This window comes from Narcine bancroftii, chromosome 2 (assembly GCF_036971445.1).
Source record: "Narcine bancroftii isolate sNarBan1 chromosome 2, sNarBan1.hap1, whole genome shotgun sequence".
Classification (NCBI taxonomy): domain Eukaryota; kingdom Metazoa; phylum Chordata; class Chondrichthyes; order Torpediniformes; family Narcinidae; genus Narcine; species Narcine bancroftii.
This window is the reverse complement of record NC_091470.1, coordinates 360,064,229-360,075,408: the sequence shown is the minus strand read 5'-3', so window position 1 is coordinate 360,075,408 and position 11,180 is coordinate 360,064,229. Positions and strand designations below refer to the sequence as shown.

The 11,180-nt window shown below is 49.4% G+C and overlaps 1 protein-coding gene across 3 annotated transcripts in view; it reads left to right on the top strand.

Annotated features, from left to right (window-relative positions):
• The first annotated feature begins 1,132 nt into the window (after positions 1-1,132).
• The window catches only part of LOC138755807 (protein spire homolog 1-like), a 230,648-nt gene continuing 220,600 nt past the window's right edge, over positions 1,133-11,180 (top strand). Inside the window, exon 1 of one of the 3 annotated variants that reach the window (XM_069922452.1) lies at positions 1,133-1,612. In XM_069922452.1, the coding sequence (XP_069778553.1) occupies positions 1,354-1,612 (259 nt within the window). In that variant the 5' untranslated portion in view covers positions 1,133-1,353. The remainder of the gene's footprint in view (positions 1,613-11,180) is intronic. The other 2 variants (XM_069922451.1, XM_069922450.1) reach the window with 2 other exon arrangements.

Here is an 11,180-nt window from a genome sequence, read left to right as displayed (position 1 = left end):
GGCGAAGTCAGGACAAGTTCATCACTGGAGGTTATTCCACCTGAAACCTCTTAGCAGTGGGGGGGAAGTGGAGAACACTGATGCGGAGGATCCTGATCCTCTTTCTTCAGGCGAAGTCAGGACAAGTTCATCACTGGAGGTTATTCCACCTGAAACCTCTTAGCAGTGGGGGGGAAGTGGAGAACACTGATGCGGAGGATCCTGATCCTCTTTCTTCAGGCGAAGTCAGGACAAGTTCATCACTGGAGGTTATTCCACCTGAAACCTCTTAGCAGTGGGGGGGAAGTGGAGAACACTGATGCGGAGGATCCTGATCCTCTTTCTTCAGGCGAAGTCAGGACAAGTTCATCACTGGAGGTTATTCCACCTGAAACCTCTTAGCAGTGGGGGGGAAGTGGAGAACACTGATGCGGAGGATCCTGATCCTCTTTCTTCAGGCGAAGTCAGGACAAGTTCATCACTGGAGGTGATTCCACCTGAAACCTCTTAGCAGTGGGGGGGAAGGTGGAGAACACTGATGCGGAGGATCCTGATCCTCTTTCTTCAGGCGAAGTCAGGACAAGTTCATCACTGGAGGTTATTCCACCTGAAACCTCTTAGCAGTGGGGGGGAAGTGGAGAACACTGATGCGGAGGATCCTGATCCTCTTTCTTCAGGCGAAGTCAGGACAAGTTCATCACTGGAGGTTATTCCACCTGAAACCTCTTAGCAGTGGGGGGGAAGTGGAGAACACTGATGCGGAGGATCCTGATCCTCTTTCTTCAGGCGAAGTCAGGACAAGTTCATCACTGGAGGTGATTCCACCTGAAACCTCTTAGCAGTGGGGGGGAAGTGGAGAACACTGATGCGGAGGATCCTGATCCTCTTTCTTCAGGCGAAGTCAGGACAAGTTCATCACTGGAGGTGATTCCACCTGAAACCTCTTAGCAGTGGGGGGGAAGTGGAGAACACTGATGCGGAGGATCCTGATCCTCTTTCTTCAGGCGAAGAGGGAAAAAGAACCGGTTTGAATTTGGAGTAAGTTCAGAATGGCAGACGGCACCAGCGCCCAATTTCGCAGAACTTCTCACGGAACTTAAGCTGCAGCCCGGTCGATTTCTGCACGGCAGGGTGAAGCCTCCCTGCCGTGAGACGGTCTCGCCATTTGGAGAGGGCGGGGTTAACAAATGGGAGCCAAAGCGGTAGCGCGTTGGACGGGCGTTTGGACCACGTTGGAGGAGCAAGCCTGAGTCATCGGCTCGGATTCGGTGCCTGGAAAGCGGCGGCGATGCTGCCGGGGGGCGGAGGGGGGATGATGCGGCCGCTGCCGGTGCTTTAGGCTCGGTGCCCCCTCTTTGTTTTGCAGCAGGGGCGATGGCAGAGCGAGGAGCCGAGAGCCGGGTGCCGGCAGAGCCCGAGGCGCCGCACGAACTGTCGCTGGAGCAGATCCTCCGGCTGTACAAGCAGCCGCTGAACGAGGAGCAGGCGTGGGCTGTGTGCTACCAGTGCAGCGGGACCCTCCGGCGCCGCCGAGCCCCCGCCCGGCTCCCGGCCGCTCCCTGGGGCAGGCTGAGCGGGGCCGGCTCCGTCCTCCTGCACCGAGACGGCACCATCAGTGTCCGCACCGTGTCCGGTAGGAACCCCCCCCCCCCCCCCAGGCGAAAGCAGGATGGATGGAGAGGGCCGAAACCCGTCGCGCTGCTCTCTGTATCTGTTCCTTGACCGGCTCCAGCTCTTCCTGGGAAGGGCACACGACCATCCAGGGGGGCTGCGCGGCCGCATCCGCCGCACACCTGGAGGGGACGGGGCGCCGACGGAGATGGGTGGGCGAGCCCACTCTGCAGCCCCTCCGCTCGGGGTGGCCGGGGGGTCCAGCCGGCCAGGGCTGCGGAAATGGACGGGGGGGCACGGCGGGAGGGGGGAAGGGGCCGGGGGGGGGGGATGAGAAGAGCCCGCACTGTTGCTTGAAAGTCAGGTGGAGGAGGGGGGATAACTCCAAGGGTTAATCAGCCTTGTGCTGTGCGGGGGGGGGGGGTGGGGGACACCCTTTGAGCTCCATTGACAGACCGGGATTCTGAATGGGGGGGTGGGGTGGGGGGTGGGGGACACCCTTTGAGCTCCACTGACAGACCGGGATTCTGACTGGGGGGGGGTGGGGTGGGGGACACCCTTTGAGCTCCATTGACAGACCGGGATTCTGACTGGGGGGGGGTGGGGTGGGGGACACCCTTTGAGCTCCATTGACAGACCGGGATTCTGACTGGGGGGGGGTGGGGTGGGGGGGGGTGGGGGACACCCTTTGAGCTCCACTGACAGACCGGGATTCTGACTGGGGGGGGGTGGGGTGGGGGGGGTGGGGGACACCCTTTGAGCTCCACTGACAGACCGGGATTCTGACTGGGGGGGGGGTGGGGGACACCCGTTGAGCTCCACTGACAGACCGGGATTCTGACTGGGGGGGGGGTGGGGGACACCCTTTGAGCTCCACTGACAGACTGGGATTCTGAATGGGGGGGGTGGGGTGGGGGACACCCTTTGAGCTCCATTGACAGACCGGGATTCTGACTGGGGGGGGTGGGGTGGGGGGTGGGGGGTGGGGGACACCCTTTGAGCTTCAATGACAGACCGGAATTCTGACTGGGGGGGGGTGGGGGGGGGGGGGTGGGGGACACCCTTTGAGCTCCATTGACAGACCGGGATTCTGACTGTGGGGGGGTGGGGTGGGGGGGGTGGGGTGGGGGGGGGTGGGGGACACCCTTTGAGCTCCATTGACAGACCGGATTCTGGACTGGGGGGGGTGGGGGACACCTTTTGAGCTCCACTGACAGACCGGGATTCTGACTGGGGGGGGGTGGGGTGGGGGGGTGGGGTGGGGGGGGGGTGGGGGACACCCTTTGAGCTCCATTGACAGACCGGGATTCTGACTGGGGGGGGTGGGGGACACCTTTGAGCTCCACTGACAGACCGGGATTCTGACTGGGGGGGGGTGGGGGACACCTTTTTGAGCTCCATTGACAGACCGGGATTCTGACTGGGGGGGGGTGGGGGACACCCTTTGAGCTCCACTGACAGACTGGGATTCTGAATGGGGGGGGGTGGGGGACACCCTTTGAGCTCCACTGACAGACTGGGATTCTGAATGGGGGGGGTGGGGTGGGGGACACCCTTTGAACTCCATTGACAGACCGGGATTCTGACTGGGGGGGGTGGGGTGGGGGGGGGGGTGGGGGTGGGGGGGGTGGGGGACTCCCTTTGAGCTCCACTGACAGACCGGGATTCTGACTGGGGGTGGGGGGGGGGGACACCTTTTGAGCTCCACTGACAGACCGGGATTCTGACTGGGGGGGGTGGGTGGGGGACATCCTTTGAGCTCCACTGACAGACCGGGATTCTGACTGGGGGGGGGGGTGGGGACACCTTTTGAGCTCCACTGACAGACCGGGATTCTGATTGGGGGGGGGGGGGTGGGTGGGGGACATCCTTTGAGCTCCACTGACAGACCGGGATTCTGACTGGGGGGGGGTGGGGGACACCCTTTGAGCTCCACTGACAGACCGGGATTCTGACTGAAGCAGCAAGATCAGGGTGCAGAGGGGAGCCAGAACCACGCAATGGTTATCTAGTGACAACAAGGGGGGGACTCGCCCACCAGCAGCAGAATCATGGTTCGCTCTGAAGCAAACGGGAGGGAGGCGACCGATGTATCAGTTTTGCAACAACGCTCCTTGGGTCTTGTGGCATCCTTGTGTGATCCTTAATACCATTAGAATTGGACTCGTTCATGGCTGGGCCACTGAATGGAAAGAAATGGTCACAGGCCATGCTTATTCGTTCGTAAATTGGCAAGGCCAGCATTTATTCCCCATCCCTCACCGCAAGCCGACACTGAGTGGTGTGGGTGCCACTGTCGATTTCCACCCCTTGTCGCTGTTTCTCTTCCCAAACCCTTTAAGCTGTTTGTCTTTGGATGAAGGGGATTGTTTGGTCAGAGTGAAGGGCCCATGAACCGGTGCTTTGGAAAGTGGGAGCACCCAGAGGAAATTCACGGGGAGAACGTGCAAACTCTTTGCAGGCAGTGCCGGATTCGAACCTGGGTCTTTGGGAGTTGCTCACCATGCTGCCAGTGAGTCACAGTCGCTTGATTGATAGTTGGGGCGGGGGGGCAACACTAAAGGGCCATCAAGAGATTCTAGGGCAGTCAGAATTTCTGCCTATGGACAGACATTAAACTGAAGACCAGCCAGTCTCTCATGGAGCATCTGGTATTAGTAGTTGAAGGATAGCTTGAACTTTATCCCAGGGACCTCACCATAGTTGTAGATGATCTTGACAGATCCTTTAGTATTTGCTATCTCATTTTCTGTTCCGTCATATTTTGCAGTAATTTAACTTGTCGCAATGTCGTTTAGGTACCTTGCTTATCTTTATGGCTGCTACAATTTCAAGAATTTCATTGCATCTGTTGCATTGTAGTTGTGTCTACAACAATAAAATCTCATCGTGTTGGAGGGAGCTTGCTAGCCACTTTTCCAATTACCTCGGAAATACATCATTGATTCTGAAGCATCTGGAACGTTCTGAAAGGTGCTGTGGAGTTGCCTGTCTTCCTTTCCCACTGTGCTTTCTGGGCAGTTAACAATCTGTGATCTCAGCCCTCTCTAGTGGGGAAATTGCTACTCTGTCAAGTCACTTTACCTGGTGTTTTGGGTGTGCCTTGGGTGTATCCCAAACCGGTGACTTTTATCCGTAAACATTGGGTTGGATTTGGCCCTCGTAATATGGAATGTGTTGGTGATGACTGGTAGATGTGCAGAGTTCTGACAGAAGGGGCTTTGTATCCTTCTGAAACTGGGAAAATCTGCCTTTAGTTTTGAGGTGGCTTCTCTTGCATGTCCATGAGTAGGAGTGAGTCGGAGCTTCATATTTCAGAATCTTGTTTAGAAATCCTCCCTTTCTGGAGAATTTAGCCCTCAATGTTGTGCTGACCTATAGCTTCCTACCCCAAAAAAAACCTAAACCCTCCCTCCCTCTACTTTTCCTTTCATCTATATGCCTTCTACGAGTTCATTAAACGCCCTTAATGGATCAGCCTTCACCACCACCCCTGGCAAAGTATTCCAGGCACCCACAACACTTTTTTATAAAAAAAGCCTTTTAGTATCTTTCCTATCTTCATTTTTTTTTACAGTCCATCAAACCCTTTCTGGAAACTCCGTTATTTTGACAGAGCAGCTAATTGAGGCAGAGCAAGGTTTCAAGAACTCCCATCAGAAATATCCAAGTTCATCTTTAATCCAGAATTTTTTTTTAAAAATGCCCCATAGATTTGGAAACCCCAACCAGCTCATGAATTTGAAATATTTCGGGCTGGATAGTTTTCTGGGATTGCAGTTGGCTTCTTGGAGATGAAAAGTCCTAGAGGGATACAGTGTCCTTTGGCCAACTTGCCCACGCTGTCCAAAACGTCCCACCCACACTAATCCCACCTCCCTCCATTTGGTCCATATCACTCTAAACTCGTCCTATTCGTATATCTGTCCAGTTTTGTTTTCTTAAAAATAGCAATGGTACCACCTTCAACCACTTCCTCCACCATCCTCTATGTATAAATTACCCCCTCAGGTTGCTGTAAAATCTCTTTCCCCCCCCCCCCCCACTTTGAACCCTGTCTTCTGGTTACAGATTGGCAAAAGACTTTCTGTGTTCACCTGATGTATTCTGATTTTTGTATACATCTGTGAGATTGCCCGTGTCCAAGGATTAAAGTCCTTGCCCGCACACAACCTTTCCCTATAGCTCAGGTCCCTGAGTCCTGACGACATCCATAGGTAGATGGCAGAGAGGATCACTGGAGTCTTCCTACCTCCCGTCGACGTGATCATCTAGAATCGTTAAGGCCCCTTTCAGCTGCTCCTGTTTGGGAAGAGATACAAGTGTGTCGGAGACAGAGTGAGAATGGTGAATGACCAAAGGAACTGCTCATATTTACAATCCAAGACTCATTTGTACAAAACAATATTTTTTAATAACTATATCTGTCTTGCACATGCATAATTGGTCTGTTTGAGTGCTATATGGTCAGTCTGGTTGTGTGTCTGCGTGTTTTGCACCAGGGACCGGAGAAAGCTGTTTCATCAGGATGTACTTGTACCATCAGATGACAATAAACTTGACTTGAACATCCTTGTAAATCTTCTCTGCACCCTCTCCAGCTTGACAAAAACTGAACACAATATTTCTGATTAGGCCCTCCCTAAGATCTTGTACAACTGCAACATGGCCTCCCAACTTCTGGACTTAAAACTCTGAAGTCCATTGCCAAGTCTCTTTATTCACACGAGTGCATCTGTGAGCACTTATTATCTATTTATCGTCACTTTTTTCTCTACGATTAGCGCAACTCTATTACAGCACCGCTGTCTGTAAGGAGTGCGTGGGTTTCCTCCTGGCACCCCAGTTTCCTCCCATCTTTGAAAACAAAACATACGGTGGTGGTAGGGTAATTGGTGTATTTAGGCGACACGGCCTCATGGGCTGGAAGGGCCTGTTACCGTGCATTATGTCTACATTTCAATATACATTTAATTCAATGAAGTGCACTATTGTAGTTAGCTCTCTTTTTAATTGCTTTATTTTACAAAGCACCAGTTCAGCTGCAGCAAGTAAGAATTTCAGTTTGCATGTACATTGTACATTGTGTATGACAATAAACTTTTATCATCTCTAATCAGGCAATATCCTGGTAAACCTGCACTTCAAAGCCCCTACATCCCACAGCAGCCAGAACTGAGCACAGTCCTGCAGTCTCCCAAGACACAGTAGTGTTCTGGGGAGTATTCAAGTCCAGGAGTACAGGTGCATTGCATCTTGAAAGTGGCATCACAGGTGGTCGAAAAGGCATTCGGTGCAAACGGGATTTTAAAAATCCCGCTCCTGGGTTGGGGGCTGATGTGTCATCCCACGCAGTCCTTCATGGAAAAGGTGGAGAAAGTTGCTCCACCTCTGACTCTACTCCACCCCACCCGCACTCCAAGTGGATTGGAGTCCGCATCCTGAATCCGACCTTAGAGCTTTCAACAAGATAAGTGATGTAAAGGCAGAGAGGATCTACCTTTGCGTTCACTTTTCTCCCCAATATAAAAAGGCCTCTGAGAGGCAAAGATGAGGTAGATGACCAGAGTCTGAGAGGCATAGATGGGCTAGATGGGCAAAGTCTCTGAGAGGCATAAATGGGGGAGATTGGGTAGTCTTTTTTTCCCACTGAGTGGAGATGTCAAATACCAGAGGCATAGCTTTAAGGTGATGGGAGGGTGGGGAGTTTAAAAAAAAAATATGCAAGTTTTTTTTTAAAACTCAAAACAACATAGGTGCCCAGCGCGCACTGCCAGTGGAAGGGGTGGAACCAGATATGAGAGAAATATGTAATAAGCATTGAGATAGGCATCTGAACTGGCAGGCAATGGAGAGGTATAGACACTGTGCGGTCAGGTGGAATGTTGAAATTGTCATCACGAGCATATACGTCGTAGACAGAAGGGCCTGCTGCTGTGCTGAGATTGCGGCTAGTTCCTGGCTGGTGGACAGTGTCAATCTTTTTTTTAATGGGAAAAATTTAAAGTATGAATATTCCTGTTTTGTTTGCTCTTGTTTTATTCCTTAGTGGATGAGATAGATTTGCCAAGAACCTCCCAAGACCTTTTTTTTACTGGAACTTTTTCTTTGGCTTGGCTTCGCGGACGAAGATTTATGGAGGGGCTGAACTAAATGTGCAAGATCATCCTGGGATGGCCAGTTGTCTGGTTTATCTTCATTCCCTCTGTGTCAAAATACTTCCCTTTTTTGTAAACATCCTGCTCTACATCAAACTAATTGGAAAATCTTAAGTTACCATCTGCTGAGTAATGCAATGACTGAATATGGACTCGGAGATTATGACTTTGTCTCCTATCATTGATTTCACTGATTTTTCTGAGAACTAATTCTCTAGATTTCTAATAGAATAACCTTTTCCCCACCGCCCCCACCCCCTTCCCCGAGATGTAAATGCTGATCTAGTTGCCATTTGCCAAATGCTCACATCATAAAATGATGCAGTTCTGGAATGGATGTCTTTTCATTCAAATCTTTTGCATCTTGCCCCTTTTGCCCAGGACCTGTTGGGTGTTGTGGGGAGATCTTGCTGAAAACTGCTCAGGATTCTATGTAGGTCTCCTGTTGCCTGGGAATGGCAGCCAACTTACTAAAGGACCCATCACACCCCAGACGCACTCTCTTCTCCCATCAGGAAGAAGGCTCAACAGTGTGAAGTGACGCACCAACAGTCTTAAAGACGGTTTCTTCCCCCCGCAACTGTTTTCAGGCTCCTAAATGAATCCCACATTAGTGCTATCAGGCTGCTTTTGTTTGGGTTTTTTTCCCTTTGTAACTCTACACTCTGTAAATGGAACTCTTCAACTTTATATGAATGTTGGAGCTAACCAGTTAGACTAGTTGCAGAAGGACCCTTCTTGGTATAATGTAACAAATAAACTTGGATACTAGCCTTCACTTTGTACTTTCAACTGAGGAAACTGTATCAGAAATATTACAGTAGATTTGACAAAGGATAGAACCCAATAGAAGAGAGAAACTTTTAAAAAAAAATCCCTACAATCTTTGATTAAAAATTAGACTTGAGATTATCAAATTTAAAAAAAAAAACAGTTGTATAAGAAGGGGATACCAGAATTTGGAGATTAAATCTTGAATGTACATTGGGCAAAGGAAATACAGTTTGGATGGGTCCAGAATTGGAGAAGCCCTCCAGTCTGTGCACCTGGAAGAGGAGGCAGAAGGGGTAAAGAGAAGTGATTTTTGTCTGGGTGAGATTATTTAGATTGTTTAGAACTTGAGATGGTGACCCTCAAAGATCTGAAATGTCCCATATATTGTGAGAATGTCTGAGTCATCGAAGGAATTTTCTCCAATAACCTGTCCCCATGTTATTCGTAAACTTCACGGAGTCCGCCGCAATAGTGTGGATCTCCCGGTGGCCACCCATTTCAATTCACTTTACTGACATGACTGTCCATGGTCTCGTGCAGTGGCCGACTGATGGGGGAACAGCACCTCTTATTCCAACCGGATGGCAATAACAATATTTTTTGTTTAAATCCTACCCCCCCACCCCTTGCCTTTATCACCTTTCCTCTTTTCCCCCATGTCTCTCACGCTCTCTTTCTTCCCTTTTCCCTCTGTCTCCTTCACAAAGCCAAAATCAATTCTCACCTCATATCCAATTAATATCTTTGGATGGTCTGGCTTCCTCCCCCAACCAGTCTTGACTTCATTTCGATGCCTTTCATTTCTTTATTTATTCCTCGAGGAAGGGCTTCAGGCCTGAAAAGTCAGTAATATATCTTCACTTCCTATGGACGGTACAAGGCCTGCTGAGTTCCTTCAGTATTTCTGTGTTTTTACTCCAATCACATTGTCTGTAGACTTTTGTGTTTCATTTTGTAGGGATAATGAATTACATTTATATTAATTTGTGTTATGTATATGATATGACCTGCTTTTTGTTATATTAGTAGACTTTGTATGTAGGTTAAACGCAATAAAAATATCTTAAAAAGAAAAGGTCAAAAATCCAGACCACCCATGAATCTAGACTTCTTGAAAACTTTCAAACGTTTAAAATTTAGCAGATTTTTGTCTGCATGTGAGCGTAAGTGCTGCAGATGCTGAGAAGTTGCAGAAATGAATGAATAAATATATTTTTTTGCACTTTTATTATATATGAAAAAATGTTTTGTTAATAAATTATCAAAATTTACCTGTTCATCAATTCATTATTCGCCTTAAATTTTATTTTTAAAAGTACTGTCCGAGAAAGCGGACCGACTTAATCCCCAAGCAGTCCGGATTTTAGGACCTTTTCCACATGTGAAAATAATCACGTCTAGGATCTGTTGAAGTTTGTAGTTTGACACTTGGTTTGTATTTGTAATTGTTGGGTTTCATCAAATGCTTGGAGCTTCTCGAACGTCACCAATCTTTCTTTCCTCTGGGAATAACGTGGCCTGGATTGATTGTTGGTCTGTGTTGATTTAGTTTGTCTCAGCCAAGCAACTTCAGGTTATATTTTGAGTGATATTTTGAGTGAAAGTCTACAGATGTTGTAGTTGTACTGGAGCAGCTCAGCAGGTCTTGCAGCGTCACTAGGGGGGAGAGGTATATAACTGATGTTTCGGGCCTGAGCCCTTCTTCAAGGTTTTATTTTGTCTAGACGTACAATACAGTAACAGACCCTTCCAACCCACGAGCCTGTGGAACCCTATTTTCATCAGCTTTGATGTGTTGACAGTTCCACATATTCCTAATGCCTGCAAATGGAATCCTAGAACATTACAGCACAGAACAGGCCTTTCAGCCCATGATGTTATGCTGACCTATGTAAACAATTCCACAGCATTTTAATTTTTTACTGCCTCACATCCATAACCCTCTATTTTCCTTCTGTCCAGATGCCTATCCAAGAGCCAGAGTAAATCACTGAATGGCTTTAGAGCAGGGCATAGGTCTCTCAAAGGAGAGCGATGGATGACCCTGCAGCTGTCCTAGCTGAAGTTAACCTCTGCAGACACTGAAGCCTCATCCTTCACTCCTTTACTCACAGCATGGAAATGGTCCCTGCAGCCCAACCTATGCATGCCAACCAAGTTACCTATTGGAGCTCATTCCATTTGCCTGCATTGGCCCATATCCTCCTAAATATTTTCCTAAATATTTCCTACCCACCGACATGTCTATTGTAATTGTAATTGCGCCTATCTCTACCACTCATTCCGGCAGTCGTTTCACATGCCCACCACCCCCTGTGTGCGGGGGGGGGGGGGGGGAGGGGGAAAAAGTCACCACTTGGGTCCCTATTTCAATCTTTCCTCTCTCATCTGAAATCTCTTCCCTCTGGTTATAAACTCCCCTATCCACTCATCCTATGTATGCCCCCTCATTCATTTTAGTATGTAGGGTGGCAAAGCTATTACAGCGCCAGCGCTGTCTTTAAGGAATTGGCATGGTTGCCACGTGTCTGTGTGGGGGTGCTCCAGTTTCCTCCCACCCTTCAAAACAAAAGTACAGAGTTTGTTGGGTAATTGGGGCATTTGGGAAGCACGGGCTGGTGGATCAGAAGGGCCTATTATTGAGTTGTGGGTCTAAAT